General features: G+C 41.9%; 1 protein-coding gene across 1 annotated transcript in view; it reads left to right on the top strand.

Annotated features, from left to right (window-relative positions):
* Positions 1–21,388, top strand: part of LOC141981065 (disintegrin and metalloproteinase domain-containing protein 29-like) — a 182,778-nt gene that overhangs the window by 105,543 nt on the left and 55,847 nt on the right. The window contains exons 13-15 of the mRNA XM_074942871.1: positions 4,277–4,366; positions 8,813–9,005; positions 18,417–18,522. Of these exons, the coding sequence (XP_074798972.1) occupies positions 4,277–4,366; positions 8,813–9,005; positions 18,417–18,522 (389 nt within the window). The remainder of the gene's footprint in view (positions 1–4,276; positions 4,367–8,812; positions 9,006–18,416; positions 18,523–21,388) is intronic.

Genomic DNA, 21,388 nt, shown 5'->3' with positions numbered 1-21,388 from the left:
CACATCAGAGCGCATTCCATATGATCAGTTTCTGCCTCAGTAGTGTTCCTCAGCAACGTTCTGATATTAGGGTGGCCACTTAGGCTTCTGTCAACATATTCACTGAGCACTCAAGACTCCAGGGCTGATGCCATAGTTGGCCTAACCTTACTCACCTCTGTGACTCAAATGAACCCGAAGTCCTTCCTGCCTTCTGAGGGATACTGCTCTACCGTCACCTGAAGTGGGGCACCCACAGGAACAGCACTCAAAGAAGAGAGGGTTACTCACCTTGTGCAGTAACTGAGGTTCTTCAAGGTGTGTGTCCCTGTGGGTGCTCCACTACCCATCCTCCTGCCCTCTACTTTGGAGTTCACAATAAGGACTCTGCGGTAGAGAAGGAACTGCAGGGCTCAGGTCATGCACGCGCTAGACGCGGCACCAATTGCACTGTGAGACGCCTACTACACGTGCGTGACCCCCATGGACACTGCTACCGTAAATCTCTGATCAATGGCACTGGGATGCACTGAAACCTGAAGTAGAGCACCCATAGGGACACACATCTCAAAGAACCTCAATAACTGCACAAGGTGAGTAACTCTCTCTTCTGCTGCAAACAGGACTATTATTCTGAATATAGGGCACTGGCCCTCCCAATGAAAGTGAATCCTGAATTGAGAAGGTCCCTTATATCATGAGTGAAACTCTTTACCCAAGAGTCTCCATCAGTGAATGTGAGCAACCAGTACAGTTACATTGTCAGAGTGGAGTGGTTCCCAGAGGAGCAGTTGACAAGAGTAAGGCCTGTAGAACTTGCTGCTGGACTCAGCCAAAGGGAATCCACTTTGCAATTGTGAACCTGATGGGCTCTTGAATCTTGTTTCCCTGCCTGCTGATCTGGTTTCTGTAAACCCAACTATACTGTCCCTAATTTCAGCAAACCATGGTACGTCAGGAATGCTTTGTGATATGCTTGTCCACCCAGAAATCTTTCTGTTTCTGACTGAGATATTGTTCACACATTCACATTACTATCCATGGCTACTCTGGATACCATAGCAAAGAGGCTGAATCCTGGCTTTAAGTGCGAAGTGGAACTCAACTTAAATTATGAAGTCATTGCCAGCACCTCCATAATAGATGTGTTGTACTAATTTAGATGGAATATATGAGTCCAAAGAGTCAAAGTTGTTAACATAACCCAGTCACTATCCAACATTAACCAGTGTTAAACAAGGTTTGGTATACAGACACCACAACCTACTTAGTATCATGGCAAGCATCCCAAATCCATTTAACCTATTATTAAAGATGCAGAAGAAAAGGAAAAACTGTTCAAGCATTTGAAATGTAAGGTATTAAATAAGGCTTTTATTTTAACAATATCCCTTATTCTTTTTCCTTAACTGGACAGAGATTTTAGAAGGAAAAAAAACCTCATTTGGCAGTGTTTTAGATGGTGTCAAAGATGGTAATAACTGTTCTTATTGGGGAAAAGAGAGGAAGGTCAGTTGAAATGGGCTGGAACTGTTGTTTTGGCTTTTTTTCTTGAAGTCCAATCCTGACAAACCAAGACAATTACACAAAACGAGATAGAAAAGAACAGCAAAGATAGAAAATGCAGCTTCTATTTTTGATGCTGACTCTTACTTACACCCTTATTATTGGAGAAACATAGGCACAGCACACGGTCTTATCGGCCACTCTGAGACCTGACAAACTTGTACCAACATTGGGCTGTTTAGGGCATTGTTTTTAGCTGCCTTTCTGGTCACAGGCTTACAGTCATGTTGCAAAATATACAGTCTCGGTCAGCTAAGCCAGGCTGTTATTAAACAGAAGGAAAAAGGAGAGTGTTAGAAAAGAGAAGGAACAAGGTGGGAAAGGAAGAGGACAAGCTGGGGAAGATTAGGGTGGGGGTTGAGAAAGATGAAGTCTCACATCCGAGCTGGGGTTCAGGATTTAGTCAGAGCATGTGGAGGTGGCAGTGCCCTTCTGGGTTCCTTTCTGTAGACTAAGTTGGTCAGTGGTATCAGTAAAACCCTCTTTGTTTAATTTAATTCACTCTGTCTCCATCTTACATCTTTTCTTAAACAATTTCATATAACAGGTCATTGTGACAATTTATAAACCTTCACTTTCTTTGAGGCCCTATTTCACCCCTGGTGAAAAGCTGACATATATCCTCTCTATCTGGTACTATTCACTCCTTGGTTCTTTTAGACTTAGAGTTAAAGGGCTTGTCTTCTCTCTCAGGAACTGGAAAACCAAGAGATACACTCTTGCTTGTGGTATTATGTAGCATCACTTCAAAGCCTAAATCACATAGGGCTTGTCTGTAGTTGAAATGCAAGGGTGGCACAGCTGCAGCACTGCAGTTCTGTCTACACCATGGTGTTTACACTAGAGATGATTTCAGCTTAATGATGTCACACAAGAGTGTGGATTTTTCACACCCTTGAGTGACGTAGCTAGGTCAACCTAACTTTTTAGTGTAGATCAGGTCTTACACCATCATACACCATGATCTACTTACATGGGAAACTTCTGGGGCTAGGGACATCAAGCTCAGCTCTCTTCAGCCTCTTCAGTTTCCCTTCTCAGAGCTCTACTAACGTTTCCTCACTTAGCCCATTCTGTAGGCAAGTCTAGCCTGTGACTGACCTGTCAAAATTACCAGATCTCCCTCTCTAAAGATCCACTTTCCAACTGTCACCTTGACCAACCCCTCCCCGTCTGTTGATGTCACCACGACATCACCACTGGTGTTGTCACCAGCCTGAGCAGTTCCTTCACACTAACATTTTACCATTAAGCTTATAATTAGGGTAAATGTGTAGGCCCAATCAGTACAACTGGCTACAAATAGACAGGTCAACAGCTTGGGTAACTTCACTGGGGTCAGTGTGACATCAGTGCTAACTCAACCACCTGTTGTCTCAGCTAATTTGCATGCCACAATTCTATTGGTTATAATGACTCTGGTACAAGGAGAGACTGTACATATGTAGCTTTCTTGGCCAAATTCACGGCTCTTTAAAGATTATGTGGCTGCATACTATCTTGGACATCAGTGCTTAAAAGGCTCTCCACCTTAAAAGGTTGCCTTGGCACCACTCCCATTTTGGCAACACAGCCAAGGGAACTAAGGCAGAAGTACAGGGGGTGCCCTTAAAGCATGGAGACATTAGGATTCAGGGACTATGCTATCCACACTCCTAATATCACATAGTACCAGTCTCACTAACACAACCTTGCAAGCCAGTAAGTCTATTACAAATTCAGTGTCGTGTCAGAATCGCAAGTACACTTTGGTTTCTTTGTTCCACTCTAGTGTATTGGTTAATCTACATTTAAAAGTTTACATTAAAATAAAACTATTTAATTTTGTTTGCACATATCTTAAAATCATTATAAATATTACATATATCTGTGGTACTTATGTGACCCGCGTCACTGTAATGACTGGTACCTCTCCATCTTTTTAACGTATTTATACTCACAACACACCTGTGAGATAGTATTTCTCTACTTCCCCATTTTTACAGATAGGGAACTGAGGAACAGAAAAACTTAGTGACTTGTCCAAGCTCCAGCAGAGCAGGGAATTGAACCCAATGTCCTTTGTCCCAGGCTGCTGGACCATCCTTCCTCTCTTGGTAGCATTCTCTTTGGATTCGTTGTGTAGCAGAAATTGCAAATAATAATAAAATTAATACTTTATAAAAATGCTATGTAATTAGAACTATGGTTAGGGTAACCATATTTTCCAAAGGGAAAATGGGACACCATGTCAGGCTAGCCTAAGCCGCCTCCTCCACCCTCTTCACACTGAGCTGACCCAGCTGCTTATCTGGGCCCTGCCTGGCCCAGGCTATGGCTGGGGCTGGTGTTGCTGCTCAGTGGAGTCCTGCCTGCCCCCCACCCAAGCCCTGCCTCCTCCCCTGTGTGGGGCTGGCATCACCACTCACCCACTCCTGCACATTCCTCTGGACCCCACTTTTTTGACAAAAGAGGCCATTTGTCCCATTTGTTGGCAAAAGCAAATGGGAAAAATGCCCACTTTTGCCAAAAAAGTTGAGTTGTCTGGGACAGGGCTTAGAAAAGGGATTGTACTGGCCAAAACAGGGCGTATGGTCACCATAACTATGGTGAGAAATGGGAATTTGTCTCTCAAATTCACTGAGTTTTGTTACTGTTTGAAATCAAACAATAAATGGTAAGAGTGGTGTTATTACAGGAGAGTCCCACAACAGATTTTTAAGGTAAGGTGCCATTCATTTTGTACTTGAAGGTGTGCCTACGCGGTGGTTGTTGCCTATCCAATTGTACAATAAAGCCAGGTGCTGCCTGTGTTTCTGGACTTTGCTGCAAAAACTGTCAGGTAAGAAAAACCTGTAGTAGGTTTTGTATTTTATGGTAAACTGAATGTTTAATTACTTTCTTTTAAAGTTAATACCAGTGGCAATGCTATTCATTTTCACAATTTCCTTCTCAAGTACTAGATCTGCTAATCCCATGTAGATGTGTTGGGATTACAGTTTGGCAACTTGTTTTTAGCAAATAGTTGCCTAACCCCAACCCAAAACTATTTACTAATTCATGTAGAGTTCACTGAATGATTTTGACCAAACCAAAATATTAAAATGTTTCAATAATGTTCAAATGAAATGTTTTGTTTCACCTCAAATGAAATGTTTTTGTTTTGACTTTAGGCATTTTGACAGATGCAAAGGAGGAGAAATTTGCAAAAATCAGGGGGCGGGGCTCCCTTATAACTATTAGCCCAATGGCTAGGATCCTCTCCTGGGATGTGGTAACCTGATATACAATTCCCCACTTTGGCTGATGTGGAGAAGGGACTTAAATTTGGGTTTCCTTTATTACAGGAGAGTGCCCTAGCCACTGGGGTATGGGGTGTCAGTGTTTCTCAATGTCACCTTTTGAAGCTGTTCCATTTTTAAGAAATAATTAAGTAGCCATTGGAGTAGGGACTTGAACTTGGGTCCCCTACTGTCAAGGTTCTTTCCCCACTCTGAACTCTAGGGTACAGACGTGGGGACCTGCATGAAAGATCCCCTAAGATTATTCTTACCAGCTTAGGTTAAAAACTTCCTCAAGGTACAAACTTTGCCTTGTCCTTGAACCCTATGCTGCCACCACCAAGCGTGTTAAACAAAGAACAGGGAAAGAGCCCACTTGGAGATGTCTTCCCCACAAAATATCCCCCCAAGCCCTACGCCCCCTTTTCTGGGGAAGGCTTGATAAAAATCCTCACCAATTTGCATCGGTGAACACAGACCCAAACCCTTGGATCTTAAGAACATTGAAAAAGGAATCAGGATCTTAAAAGAAGAATTTTAATTAAAGAAAAAGTAAAAGAATCAGCTCTGTAAAATCAGGATGGTAAATACCTTACAGGGTAATCAGATTCAAAACATAGAGAATCCCTCTAGGCAAAACCTTAAGTTACAAAAAGACACAAAAACAGGAATATACATTCCATTCAGCACAACCTATTTTAGCAGCATTTAACAAAAGGAAATCTAACGCATTTCTAGCTAGATTACTTACTAACTTAACCGAGTTTCTGAGACTGAATTCCTGATCTGTTCTGGGCAAAAGCATCACACAGACAGACAGACCCTTTGTTTCCCCCCCTCCAGCTTTGAAAGTATCTTGTTTCCTCATTGGTCATTTTGGTCAGGTGCCAGCGAGGTTATCTTAGCTTCCTAACCCTTTACAGGTGAAGGGGTTTTGCCTTTGGCCAGGAGGGATTTTATAGTTCTGTATACAGAAAGGTAGTTACCCTTCCCTTTATATTTATGACACCTACATTCTAGGTAAATGCCAAAACTACCAGATTAAAGAATCATTCTCACTTTCCTTCCTAGGAATAACTATCCCAATAACTATCCATTATCATTATACATGACTGAATAGTCATTGGTCCAGAGAAAGCTTGAGAATGATTCTATAACCCGGTAGTTAGGTCAGTCACCTAGGGTGGCAGGTAAAGCTGTCGATGACAGACTGGTGAGAGGTTGAAAGGACCTGCCCATCAACATCCTCTCCAGAATGTTCTGCCTCTATTGGCAATGCATAGATCCAAGCCCTATTGGAATGTCTACTCAGCTTTTGGGAGCGAGCCTCCCAGCCTAGGTCAACGGACTTGTGCTAGCAGTGTGTGCTCTAGTGTGCTGTGTAGACAGTGCTTTGATGTTGCAGCTTGGGGTGGAGCTCAGACTCCAAACCTGGGGTGGGTGGAGTGAGCTTGAGAGCACAAGTTCCAGCCTGAGTCAAAATGTCAAAGCACCGTCTACACAGCTAAAAATAGTGCACTAGCATGAGCTCTGCTAACGCAAGTCTGTGGCCGTTGGCTGGGAGGCTCGCTCCCAAATACTGTGTAGACATAACCTATGTGACTTCAAAACATCCCCAAATTGATATTTCCCCCAATATTATCTTCCTACATGGACTTCTGATTTCTCTCTATTGTTCTTCTCTTCCTTCATCATCATTCTTGGCTTCCTGACATAGCCTGGAGCACTTTTATTTCCAGAATCATCTGAGCCTGGGCACTCTCAAGATGGCTCACATGAAGAAGAAAAGGATTGCCTATTCTCCAGCTCCCAGTACAAGGCATCCTTATTTAGATGGAAGGAAGTTCTTCTGCTCCCTCTGGAGATCTCTCTGAGATTCCTCAGATCAACTGGAGAAGACATAGTTGACAGCCAGGCTCCCAACTAAGAGTTCTGCAATAAAGGATAAAGTCACCTCCCCTGGACTCTAGAAAAGCCTATGTCAATAGCAGAGAGTTCTTGTGCTATCACTGATGCAATAAATGTGGCATCCACCACCATGGGATCCAGTACAGTAGCAGAAAGTACTTCCATTCAGCCCACCCTACAGATCATTATCTTTACTGGTCAGGACATACGGGACTCAGCAGAGAAGCTCCCTGGGATTGGAGAAAATCTTTCTCTACCATCGTTTCAGCCCTGTACTTCTGTTTTCATTGCTCTCAGAGCAATCCAGCTTCACCACATCACCCGATCTTTCCACGCCAGTTGCTCAGGAAAACTGGGCAAACATTCCAAAGGATATTTTCTGATAGATGTTTAGCACTGGGCACACAGCCAGGCCTTCTTTTTCTCCAGTGCCCAGTTATTCAGAAATATTTGCCACAAGGCTGCATTTACTCAAAGATTCATGGAATCCTCTAGAATCAACATAGGAGGATGCATCCAGACTATACTTTCAGGCCACAGATAAAACAAAACACATTCTTACAGATCTACTTTGCTACTCCAGACCTGTCTTTCTTTCTCCAAACGGAAATCTCAGCCTCTCTCTCTGATTTCTCCTTGTGGATGTCCAGCCATCAGCTCAAGCTCAACATGGCTACAACGGAACTCTTCATCTGTTTCTCTCCAACCCTTCCATACCCTCCCCACTACCTCCTTTCTTGATCACTGGACAATACCATCATGTCTGTCCCTTAGGCCTGTAATCTGGGTGCCATCTTTGACTTAGATCTCTGTCTAGGACCTCAAATCCAGGCAGTTTGTAAACCTTGCCAATTCTTTCTGTATAACATATCTAAGATATGGCCTTTCTTATACAATCACATACCTAAAACTCTTCCCTGTTTCCATCTTCTCAACTTGATTACTGCAACATCCTTTTCTCAGGTCTTGACAAATGCAATCTTTGCCCACTCATATCCTTTCAGTGCTGCTGCAAATTTCATTTTCCTAGTGTGTCACTTTGATCATGTCACCTGTCTCTTTGCTTCCCTCCACTGACTCCCTCTTCTCTATCACATTTGTTTTCACCTAATTTGTCTTTACCTTCAAGGCTCTTCATGGCCAAACCCCACCATATCATCTTGTTTGCTACTGAGCGCTCGACGCTCAACTCCAATCTACCCTTGAAGCCAGCCTCCATTACCCACTTCTTAAATTTTCAAACAAGGACTTTCATTCTTTCTCCCATGCTTCCCCTCATGTTTGGGAGGAGCTCTTCATAAAAACTGATTAAAACTAAGTAATTATCCTCCAAAACCCATGTCAAAAGTCTCCTTTTCCTTAATGCCTACCAAAAATTGACAATAGTTAGGTTGCTGGTGAGCTGAGACCACTGCCTAAAAAGCTGTCCAGTACTGTCAGATTGTTTCTTGTATGCTCCCACATCTGACTGTATCCATCATTTGTCTCTTGTCTTATACTTGGGTTCTGGCTCTTTGGGGCAGGGACTGTCTTTTTGTTCTGTGTTTGTACAGCACCAAGCACAATGGGGTCTGATTCCTTGACTACGCCTCCTAGGTGGTACAGTAATACCACTTGTACTAAGTGCTCCTTCTGAAGAGGATATTGATAGGTGGGTCCCATCCCCCTCTCCCCAGTGACTGACAGATCCAGCTTCTGAACACTGTGGGTGAAGTGTCCCCAGCTCTAGCCTCAGCAGACTCAACATGGAAAAAAATCAGTAGATGGGCAAAAACTATTTTTCCTTTCTTCATTGTTATTGATTAAAAGCTTGAAGAGTTTATCATCATTTGGGAGTGGAAAAGAATCACAAATATTTTAAATATTGGAATTAGAGTGCACTACTTAATAAACAGTACAAGGAGTATTTATGTTGCATCTTCCTCTTATCTTATCTATGTTAAAATAAATGGCAAAGAAACTTCAGGTGGCTTTTTTCTTATCTGTTCGATGTTTGGGGACTTCTAACACAAACATATTTTAAGAAGGTAAATGGTGGCTCATGAAATAGGCTTCCAGAGAGAAATCACATCCAGATCCTTGTATTCTTATTTTAACAGCTTCATAGACAAGGGAAAATATGCAGAGAAAGTATTGGTGAGTGTGACCTTCCCGAGTACTGCAATGGGACTTCAACCTGGTGCCCACAGGATGTATTTAAGCAAGATGGAACTCCATGCGGTACCAAAGACTGTTGTTTCCAAGGGAGATGCCGTAACCATGAAAGACAGTGCAAAGCTGTATTTGGCAAAGGCAAGACCTGCATTATTATTTATAAAAACACATAGCTGCATCAATTAACTCTTACGAAATTGGCCAGTTCTTAAATGATACCTAATCCCAAGATGGCAAACAGACTTTTTGGCCAGGGGGCTCTGCACAAAGGAGAGAGAGTTTGTGTCGCTGCTGAGAGTGGCTGCAGTCTTGGTTGATCCTGCCTCACCTCTGCAAGGAATCTGTCCTTCTCCCTGAGCTTCCCCTGTCTAATCAGTGGATTTTGCATATCACACCTAAAGATAAGAATTGTTATTCTATAACACCAGTCACTGAAATATCTAAACAGTCTCACTGTGCCCTACTTCCCCTGCTGCTGGATCCTACATGCTTCCTCAGCCCAGGAAGCAATAGAAGAGGTTTGGAGTGGCTCCTAGCACACAAGACTGCTGACTTTTGGGAACAGGTGATTTGGAAAGTTGGGGTAGATACCTTCTTAAGTGGTATGGGTGTCTTCTTTGGCTACAGAAGGTGCTTGGTGAGAACTAATGAGATGGGAAGCATTTTAAAGAGGAAAGAGTGCTGAAACACCCAGGAAGAATGCAATCATTCTCAGTATCTACTTTGGTGTGATAGGGTGGACTAGATCCGGAGGCCCCCTGCTGGAGGCCTTGTGGCCTGCCTCTTCCCTCCCTAGAAGAGAGTGGAGGAGAAGTCCTCCAGTCAGCCAATCAGAGGAGCTGCTGGAGTGACCAATCAGGGGCCAGAAGGGCCATATAATAGGAAGCAGCAGTGGCAGAGCAGCCAGTTCCTTCTGGTAGGTCAAAGAGGGAGGACTGGGTGCCTGGAACGGCAGCAGAACCATGGACAGGACAGGACAGGTCAGTGCAGGCAGTCTGACCCCAGGGGATTGAGCCCAGAATCTAGCCAGACTGGGGGGGAGGGCTGTGATGGGCCCTGCTGTTCTGGTTGAAGACTGAGCCCAGGAAGGGCCTCTGAAAGGACACCAATGGAAGGTACTGAGGTGGGCCCCTGTTGTGCTCTTAAAGAAGGTAGTACCTCTGGGGAGGAAGCCTTGGTGCTATGGCCACATTCCAAGGCTGTGAAAAAGAACTGGTGATTGTATAATCTGGAATGGGGGACTGTGTGTGACTGAAGGGCTGAGTCACTGAAGAGCTGCTGAAAGAGCCATCAGCCGGGGAGGTACTTGTGAGAAGCAGGTGCCACCCCATTGTAAGAACTGAAAGAAAAGCAGGCATACACCTGACCAGAAAGGGTGTGCCTGTGAGAAATGGGTGCTGCCCCGTTCAAAACTGAGTGATTGAAGGCATATATCAGAACGGGGGGGGGGGCGCTTATGAGAGGCGGGTGCTGATACCATTACATTTGGTCTGAAGGGTTAATATCCTAAACAGATGTAAAATTCCCAGTTTCTATGTGTTTGGGTTGTTTGCAGTGCTCGTTTACTATTTTTATGGTACTGAAGCACACTACATTAGATTTTTTTTTTAAATTAGATACTTTACTCGACAGATATTGGCTATATTAGGCTGATGAAAAGGTGACAACCCTCATTCTCCGGGATCAAATGACTCAAACCCACAGTGTCTAGTTACTAGTTATGAATATTTCCTTGCCTATTGTACATGCCAAAGAAAAGATGAATGCTCCCAATTCTTAGATTTGTAGATTTTTTTTTCTTACTAAATTTATGGGTGCTTCCTTTTCTGGAGACTAGATTCCAAAGAAAAGGATGAATGTTCTTTTCTCAAGCATCAGAGCCCTACAGTTAACTTTTGAGGAGAATCAAATGATTGTGAGAATCTGGGGAATCAGACATGGGACTGAACTACTTCATTTCTGTTTGATTGTCAGGAATGCAGGAAAGGAACATAATCTCTTGTGAGGAGGCTCCTGATTACAGGGAATTATGTGTAATCTCTTGCTAGATCGAGCATTTTCTCAAAAAATCACTGTACTCAAGATATTCTATTTTAGAATTCTTCTTAGGATAAGACTAAAAGCAAAACCAGAACTGTCAGTCAGGATAGGACTTGATTCCCTTACCTATAGTTGCCTGGAAGTTCAGTTCTACTTCCAGGCAAACTAGAAGATAGTCTCCAGAACTCTTCCTTCACTCTTTGAAAATCCCATGAATGCCTGTCCAGAGAAGCCAAAATAAACCTTTTAGCGGTTCAGACTTCTAAATTTAAAAGTAACAGTTTTAGAAATGTCAGGACATAATAACCAAGAGCTATCCACTGGATCACCCTTGTCCACGTGCTTGTTGATCCCCTCAAAGAATTCTAATAGATTGGTGAGGCATGATTTCCCTTTACAAAAGCCATGGTGACTTTTTCCCAACAAATCATATTCTTCTAAGTTTCTGATAATTCTGTACTTTACTATAGTTTCAACCAATTTGGCTGATACTGAAGTTATGCTTACCAGCCTGAAATTGCCAGGATCACCCCTGCAGCTTTTTATTTATTTTATTAAACTCAGCATCATGTTAGCGATCTGCCAGTCATCTGGTACAGGGATTGGTTTAAGTGATAGTTTACATACCACAGTTAGCAGTTCTACAATTTCATATTGGAGTTCCTTCAGAACTTGGGTGAATACTATGTGTCCTGGTGACTTATTATTGTTTAATTTATCAATTTGTTCCAAAACTGTCTCTACTGACACCCCAGTGTGGAACAGTTCTTCAGATTTGTTGCCTGAAAAGAGAGGCTCAGGTGTGGAGCTCTCCCTCACATCTTCTGCTCTGAAGACCAATACAAAGAATTCATGTATCTTATCTGCAAAGGCCTTGGCTTCCTAAGTGCTCCTTTAGTGGCTTGATAGTTCAGTGGTCCCACTGATTGTTTGGTATGCATCCTGCTTCTGATATACTTTTTTTTTTAAATGCTGTTAGTTTGCATGTCTTCGGCTAGTTGACTTTCAAATTCTTTTTTGACATGCCCAATAATATGTTTACACTTGATTTGCCAGTGTTCCTGCTCCTTTCTATTTTCCTCAGTAGGGTTTGATTTCCAATTTTTAAAGGATGCCTTTTTGTCTGTAACAGTCTTTTGCTCTTTATATCCATTCTGGCATTTTTCCTCCTCTTCCTGGCTTTTTTTCTTAATTTGGGGCATACATATAATTTGAGCCTCTTTTTTGGTGTTTTTTAAAAGTTTCCATGAAGCTTGTAGGCATTTCACTCTTGTGACTGTTCCCTTTAATTTCTGTTTAACTAGCTTCCTCATTTTTGCATATTTCTCCTTTTTGAAGTTAAACACTGGTATGGTAGGTTTCTTTGGTATTTTCCTCCCTGCAAGGATGTTAAATTGAATTGAATTACATTATGGTTGCTATTATGGAGCAGTTCAGTTCTTGCACCAGATCCTATGCTCCATTTAGGACGAAATCAAGAATTGCGTCTCCCCTTTTGGGTTCTAGGACTACCTGCTCCAAGGAGCACTCATTAATGGTGTCTAGAAATTTTATCTCTGCATCCTGTCCTGAGGTGGCATGTTCCCATTCATTATGGGGATAGTTGAAATCCTCCATTATTACGGGGTTTCTGTTTTTGTTGCCTCTCCAATCTCCCTGGGCATTTCACAGTCATTGTCACCATCCTGGTCAGGTGGTTGGTAGCATATTCCTACTGCTGTACTCCTCTTATTCAAGCATGGAATTTGTATTCATAAAAATTCTGTGGTACTGTTTAATTAATTTTAAGGTTGTTACAATATTTGACTCTCTATTCTTTTTCTCATGTAGTGGTGATCTCCCACCAGCATGACCTACTCTGTCATTCCTATGTATTTTGTATCCTGGTATTACCATGTTCCATTAATTATCATTCCATCAAGTTTCTGTGAGGCCTATTATATCAATATCCTCATTTAATACTAGGCTGTCAAGTGAACCAATCTTAGCATTTAGACTTCTTCCATTTGCATACAAGCATTATTAAAATTTGTCGGTATTTGTCTGCCTTCATGTGATGTAAATTTCATAAGTCCTGAGAAGTGCAGACCAATTTTGAGACATTTCTTATCTACCCCATTTGAAGACTGCTGTGTCATGTCTGACAGGACAGCTAGAATGCTATATCACCGGAAAAATGGATATTAGAGATAATACACAGCAGATACACTATCCAACTCAATTCTCTCCCTTTATTATAATCCCAATTCAGTGTCAACTCTCATGTGAACCTATTTAGAGCAGAAGCTCTCTCCACAGGAAGAAGGGATCATAGTACAGGGAGTCAGTGTTAAAACATTTTATTCCAGGTACTTCCTAATCCCAAAGAAGGACTGAGATCTCTGTCTTATAATAGACCCAAAGAAACTCAATTCTTTGACCCTGGCTCAACCAGACTATCTTCAGTGATCTGAAACTCAAAAAAAAAGTCCTACTAAAAGTAGAAATTACAAAGGATGAATATAAACAAAGAACACAAGTATGTAGAGAAACATTAGACAGGCCAAGGCACAAAATAAGACTAAACTAGCTAGAGACATAAAGGGTAATAGGAAAACATTCTACAACTACATTAGAAGCAAGAGGAAGAGCAAGTAAAGGATAGGCCTGTTACTCAATGAAGGGAGGAGGAAACAGTAACAGAAAATATGGAAATGGTTGAAGTGCTAAATGACTTTTTTGTTTCAGTTTTCACCAAAAAGGTTAGTAGCAATTGGATGTCCAACATAATGAATGCCAGGGAAAATGAAGTAGGATCAGAGGCTAAAATAGGGAAGGAAGAAGTTAAAAATTACTTGGACAAGTTGGATGTCTTCAGGTCATTGGGGCCTGATGGAAAAACATCTTAGAATACTCAAGGAGCAGACAGAGGCGATGTCTGAGCTATTAGCATTATTTTCGAAAAGTCATGGAAGACGGGAGCGATTCCAGAGGACTGGAAAAGGGGCAAATATAGTGCGCATCTATAGAAAGGAAAATAAGAACAATCTAGGGAATTACAGACCAGTCAGCTTAACTTCAGTCTCCAGAAAGATAATAGAGCAATTAATCAAACAATCAACTTGCAAACAACTAGAAGATAATAAGGGGATAAGTAATATTCAGCATGGATTTGTCAAGAACAAATAGCCAAACCAAACTAAGCTTTCTTTGTCAGAGTAATAAGCCTTCTGGCTGTGGGGGAGCAGTAGATATGGTATATCTGGACTTTAGTAAGGCTTTTAATACTGTCTTGCATTGCCTTTTCATAAAGAAACTAGGGATATTCAACCTAGATGGAACTCCTATAAGGTGTGTGTATATGTTATCAGTGGTTCACAGTCAAGCCTAAACCTGAATAAATGATTGCAAGCAATAACAGAGAGCCTCAAGAGTGACAGCCTGTAACCTCATACTAAAAGAACTGACTAATTAGTGGTGTTAGAATAAAGTCTAGTGGGACCCATATCCTACACGTGCTTCGTACTTAGAGAAGTAGGTCTAAGAATATTGGACTTCTCCCAGTTTGCCCACTGCCTTGTGGATATCAATGTTGGACTCCTATATCAGCACAGCCTTCTTGCCAGAGGAAATTTGGCAAAGATTCTATCAGCCATAGCCTTGCTGCACCAATTTCCATGTGAGAAAGTCATCATCTTGCTCAGATTAATGGACCTCATAGACTCAGCTATGCAGGTGAAACATTATACCTAACTGGAAATGCGGTCTATCCAGCAGTGACTGACAAACAAGTAGACCTATTTTAGATATGTCTCTAATATTGACCATATCAAAGAATGTGACCCTGCGCCTCCGTCATGGTGGACTGTCTCAAGATGAAGAGAGTAGTTTTAAACTATACAGCAGTATCAGCAACAATAGTTTCAACTACATCCAACCTTGGCGGGGAGCTCACATTAATAGTTTGTGGCCACTAGAATTCCCAGGACACTAAACTAGACATCAGTGTGCTGGAACTCGGAGCAATATGCTAAGCTCTCAAGTCTTTTCTGCCTCACTTAGTTTTGACCACAGTGCAGCTTAGCAAGGACAACATAGGCCAGCTGCTATCAAGTAAAGTGATGTTTTATATAAACAAGTAAGAAAGCACTCATCCACACATCTATGCAGAGAAGCAGTGGCTGTGGGGGAGTGGTGCAGTACAGGGAAAATCTTGTATTGAATGCTACACCTTGCAGGGAAATGCAACAGTACTGCGGATCAACTGGGTAGACACACAATAGAACTCCAGGATTGGTCATTAAAGATCTCAGTGATACACAAGATCTTCAACCTGTGGGGGTCCTCTGCATGGAAGAAAACAAGTCCTCATTCTGCGTTTGTTAGCAACAAGCCAGAGACAGTTTATTATGAGCAATTGCAAGGGAAGACTGCGGTCAGACAGGGAGGGCCCCTGACCATAGGCAGATCTTCCCCTTACAAGCAGTATAAGACAGGTATTTATACTTTCCCGTTACATACATCAACAGCTAACGGTTATCCTTTGTTTATACAAACTCCCTCCGGATGCTACCTTATCTCAAGGTTTCTGCTTAAGTCAGCATTCCATCCTTATCAACTAAAGCAAGGCGAAGACAGTATTTCTTACAACTCTCGCATGGTTAGGGTTAGGGTTACCTTTCACTCTATCCTAAAATTGACTAAGACCTCTTCCCCCAGATCCTCCTTTTTCTCTTAATTCTGCTTCCACATCTGCATATAGACCTGATTGCAAGTAGGTAAAATGTCCCAGATTTTGCTCAAAAGCAGGAAGAGACAGCCAATCCATCTCAGACACATTCCTAGTAAACTGGTGTCAAGGTTGTCTATATGCTTCCCCCCCACCCTCCGATTTCCCCTCATTCACAAAGTGATAAAAATGATAAAACTGGACAGAGCCAAAGTAATTCTAGTGGCTCCATTGTGGCCAAGATATTTAGTGTTTGCCAGGTCTCCATTTAACAAAAGGAGTTTACCAATCTCTCCTTCATCCAGATTTGTTGGAGAGTTGATCACCCAGATCTGACAACCTGGAATACAGGTCTTTGATAGAATTAGAACAATCTTGATATCTGCTGGTACATGTCCTACTTTACTGTAGGAAAGAATCAACCTATCAGTGTTATAGCTTCAAATGGAAGAGATTCAGTCTCTGCATAAAGAGTAGTAATGTAGTTACACCAATGGCTCCAGTTCATCATATTTTATAATAACTGCTACAGCTGAAACTTTCAGACCTTCTTTATCAGCAGTTAATGTCCATCTAGCAGTTGTATTGGTATACCACTCTCTCATAGATAACAAGTCTGTATTCACACACAACATAGTTAAGACCTTCATGAAAAGGTTCAGTAAATCTTCCTAATGTAAAAGGACCCGTATCCAGCAAGGAAGCTCCAGTAGCTAATGAAGCTTCCATTTGAGCCAATAGCAGAATGGTGTCTATTTTAACTCTCAGTGAAAACAGCTTTTATCATAGAAATGTGGGGCTGGAAGGGACCTTGAGAGGCCATGAAGTCCAGCCTCCTGTGCTGAGTCAGGATCAAATAAACCTAGACCATCCCTGACAAGTGCTTGTCCAACCTGTTCTAAAAAACCTCCAATGGGGATTCCAAAGCCTCCCTTGGAAGCCTATTCCATAGCTTAACTAATCTTATAGTTAGAAAGTTTTTTTTCCTAATATCTAATCTAAACTCCCTTGCTGCAGGAAGTGAGAGCCATACCATCTGTGTAATCATGGCAGGCTGCTCTATGTTGAAGTACTCTAAATTCCTGAGGTACTAGCAGCATGCCTGGTGTACAGCAACTTTGAAGCAAGTCCTGTAGGTGGTTCAGCAGCTAAACCTTGTAGATGCTAGCCCTGGTAGGTCCCAATAATCACTCAGCCCAATGCTTAAGTGAAAGGGTAATGTGCTAGGGCTGGCAGGGAAGGGAAAGTCTGCAAATATGCTAGGTATAAAGGCTTAAGAGTTACAGTTCAAAGTTCTCAATAGGGGTTATTGTTTTGGGCCGGGGCCGTCCTATTGAAAATCAGAATGGTGCCCTTTCCAATCTAGTCCCTATTGAAGTAAATAGGCTCTTGCCAGTTTCCAAGCTAGGCTCAGTTTCTCTCGTTGGGGCCCTCTGCTCTGGCTTCCTGTCTCTGCCTCATAAGTCCCATACAGACTTGCTCCCAGCTGTAATTTTCAGCTGTAATATTCAGCCTGTTCCGCAGGTGGCTCCGCATACAGTTCCTGGGATTTCTTCTTTGCAGCTCCTGGTTTGTCATGTGGCTGCTGCTTTTTAAACAAACAGAGCCCAGCCCCCTCCTGGTTCAGGACCTGTTCTCCTCCTGCCCAGAGTAAAAAGAAATAGTGTGAAGGGCTAATGGGGGTTGAAGTCTCTTGCTTCGCCAATCCATCACATCTGCTAGAAGAGAGTAAATTGCAGGCCCTCATGGTTGGCCCACCATTCACTCTTTTCCATAAGGATAGAAGAGAGCTACATCCCCATCCCTAATGTGGTGACTGAGTTTTAACTTTATCTGTCAATTAACTCACTAGCCTTTTTTTCTAAGGCCACACCTGTGCAGAAGAAAACACGCTTCTTACTGTAGGTGCCCAACGGTCTTTAGCTTATTTCTTCAATAGGGCTAAATGATTCTGATAGTGCCATAATCTATTCATTTCTATCCTAATAAAAAGAGACAAGTACTTAAGTCTCATACACATTCAGAATTGGTTAAGCTGTACTTTCATGAGACCTACACTTTAGCATCAGACCCTATTCTGGATAGAATTCAGTCACATTCCACTAGGACCAAGGCAGCTTCTATGGTATGCCTTAGACATATTCCTTTTATACAGATCTATAGTGTTGCAACTTTGAACTCTTTGCAAACATTTTACAAAATCCTATTCTTTGTATTTAGGATGCAGATTGGATGCACAATTTGTCAGGGCAGTACTTCAATCTCTCTCTATTATAGGACCCATCTCCATCCAAAGGGAGTACTACTTGTCAAACTGTCCCAGGAGGTGGAATATGCAGAGGACACTCAAAGAAGAAAAGGAAGTTATCAACCTGTAGCCAGAATTCAAGATGTACTGTATATTCACTCTCCACACTCACCCTTCCTTTTCTTTAGAGTCCTAAGTACAACCTGAGAATTGGATGAAGTGGTTGAAGTCACTGAGGTGGGTGAAGAGCCATGCCCCCTTTTATAGCCTTGCCCTCAGAAAATTCAGGAACAGCGAGGGCAGGGATAGGAGAGGATGTGAGAGTTCCAACCGGCACTGCTACCTAAAGGTTCCACCGTCACATCTGCACCAGGGGTGCCTCCCATGAGGGTGAATATGCAGACTTCATTCCAAAGAACTCTGGTTACAGATGAATAACTTCAGTTTCCCCTTAACTCCTTGAAATGATTGGAGGAATTAGTAGAATATGTTGTGTGTTTTATTTCTGTCTTGTCATTTACCTTGTGCTTCTCCCCCCTCCCCCTCCTTGCAGCAGCACAGCTGGCCCCATTGAGTTGTTTCAAAGCAGTGAATGCTAAAGGTGACCGGTGTGGCAACTGCGGTGGAGACGGACTTACTTACAATAAGTGTCAAGACAAGTAAGTTTGTTTTATATATATAATGTCTCTGAGCCACTGGAAAATGTACTAAGGAGAAATCCCTGTAAATAAAAAAAACACCCTTATTTTAAGTAGTGTCAGAAAATCAGACAAATGAGGAGATGCAGAGCAGCATTTAATGGGCAGTACAGTTTATTTAAACCTTTCAGTTTCACCCCCACTGTGCTTAATGAGGTGTCATAAATATAAAAGGAAGGGTAACCACCTTTCTGAATAAAGTGCTATAAAATCCCTCCTGGCCAGAGGCAAAACCCTTTCACCTGTAAAGAGTCAAGAAGCTAAGGTAACCTCGCTGGCACCTGACCCAAAATGACCAATGAGGGGACAAGATACTTTCAAAGCGGGAGGGGGGGGAACAAAGGGTTTGGTCTGTCTGTGTGATGCTTTTGCCGGGAACAGATCAGAAATGCAGCCTTCCAACTCCTGTTAAGTTAGTAAGTAAGCTACCTAGAAAATGAATTAGATTTTCTTTTGTTTAATGGCTGGTAAAATAAGCTGTGCTGGATGGAATGTATATTCCTGTTTGTGTCTTTTTGTAACCTAAGGTTTTGCCAAGGGATTCTCTGTTTTGAATCTGATTACCCTGTAAGGTATTTACCATCCTGATTTTACAGAGGTGATTCTTTTTTACTTTAATTAAAAATCTTCTTTTAAGAACCTGATTGCTTTTTCATTGTTCTTAAGATCCAAGGGTTTGGGTCTGTGTTCACCTATGAAAATTGGTGAGGATTTTTATCAAGCCTTCCCCAGGAAAGGGGGTATAAGGCTTTGCGGGGGAGGGGGGGTGGATATTTTGGGGGAAGATGTCTCCAAGTGGTCTTTTTCCCTGTTTTGTTTAAAACACTTGGTGGTGGTGGCAGCATACTGTTCAAGGACAAGGCAAAGTTTGTACCTTGAGGAAGTTTAACCTAAGCTGGTAAGAATAAGCTTAGGGGGTCTTTCATGCAAGTCCCCACATCTGTACCCTAGAGTTCAGAGTGAGGAAGGAACCTTGACATGAGGCTTGATTTTTTTAATACATCGTCTTCTGTGCAGGCCAGGAGGAGACAGAAGCAGCATTGGTACTGATGATGTGCTCTTCCAAACCATAGCAATTATATTACAACTCCCTCGCTTCCTAGCTCCCCTTCATCACTTAACCTGTGGCTTTTTAGGCCTTCTCTCCTAGATCAGACTAACCCTCTCATTAATCAAACAGGGGGAGGATGATCATAAGGCTGATTGAGGCTAATCAAGGATGATCCAGGGAACAAAGGCTCAAGCAGTGCCCAAACACACAATCTCAACAGATCCTGTAACTTTAAGTAACCTGAAAGAGAGAGAGAGAGAAAAACAAGCAGTCAAACTCATTAACCTCAAGATTAGTAGTCCTGAACTGCCCGTGGGGTGCTCGTCTCTTGTTAAGTTAATAAGAGGTATTATTTCCACAAATTACTGTGAGTCCAGAAAACAAGACTGCTAATATAAATGGGTATAGAAAGGCAATGAAGGGGTGACCTACCACCTTCTCTCACCCAAGGATCTGGGTTGGCAGTTTAATAAGAAGTCAAGAAACTTTAATGAAAGTCTGTTTCATCAACACAGAGCCCATTTGGGCTCCTTTCTTGGGGTAAGTATCCAAAAACAAACTTAAACAGAATTTCCCCAGTCACTTACAGAATCCCAAAAATCTATCCCAGGTTATGCCTCTTACCTCAGAGCCTTGGCAAATGAGAAAGGTTCCTTCCCAGGATCTCTTATCTGTTTGACTCTGAGAAACTGCAATCTGTCCATCCTCCCTCCCAAAGAACTGTTTCAGCTCTCTTATAGGGAATCAGCTGCTTGGGGTTCCTTCCTGTGCCAGGTGTGTCTGGTTGAGTCATTTAGCAAGACTGCTCCAGGCTTCAAGTCTCCTCATATTGGATTCTTCACATCTCCTGCAGGGCAGCTCTCTCGCTCTATCTTACTCCTTTTCTTTCTCACAATAGGCCAAAGAACTTTGTTTCAGGATAGGTGAGTTCTGTTGATTATCAGGAATAACCATTTTTATAATTGTTTACTATGCTTAATCTTAACTAAATCCTATGAACACAAAGAAAGTATTGATAATATTTAGAAAAAGTCATTTGAGCTGTTTTAAGACAGGCCAAGTAATGAATGTTAAGAATCTTAAATCCAATTAAATCCCAACTTTTTCTGTTTACCAATAATTGATATTCTCTCCAAGAATTCTATGTTCTCCAGGAATATAGGGTCTAATCATTTGGTACATAACAGGAGAAACTTTTAACAAAAAGCATTTCAATATCACAATAAAACCAGTTTTTTAATCTACTCTATTGACAGCATTTCAGTTAACTTCCTCTCACCAATCTATATTGAACTCTTCAGGAGGTTGTCCTTGGGTAGGTTTTCATGAGCTTTTTCTGGTGATGGCTTCTCTGTTCTTATGTATCTGTAGCACTTTGTTTGTAGAGCTAGACAGGATGAATTGATGGGTGTTATATGTTGTAGCAGAGGCTGAGGGTGTTCATTGCAGAGTTTTTATACTCTTCTTCCTATTGTCATAAAATTATAGGAAAATACCCCTCTTTAAGTCTTGTTTAGATTTAAAGTTGGCTGCTTGTCATCCTTTCACTGGCTCCATGCCTTTGAGGGCTGGTTTTAGTGACACCTGCAGCTTCTAAATATGCAGTCTGCTTAATGAATAAAGAATGTATATGCTTCTAATTGTCTTTATTCTTTGGCAGGAAAATATCAGAAAACTTGTAGAGTTTTAATTTTCTTTTTATCCTGTCTATTTTCTGAGATATTCCTTCAATTATATTCAAATTCAACAGGAGATAAAATTCTGTTCTCAAAAAGT

Source organism: Natator depressus, chromosome 1 (genome assembly GCF_965152275.1).
Source record: "Natator depressus isolate rNatDep1 chromosome 1, rNatDep2.hap1, whole genome shotgun sequence".
Taxonomy (NCBI): Eukaryota; Metazoa; Chordata; order Testudines; family Cheloniidae; genus Natator; species Natator depressus.
Note: the sequence above shows the minus strand (reverse complement) of the source record. Positions and strands in the feature narration are given on the sequence as shown.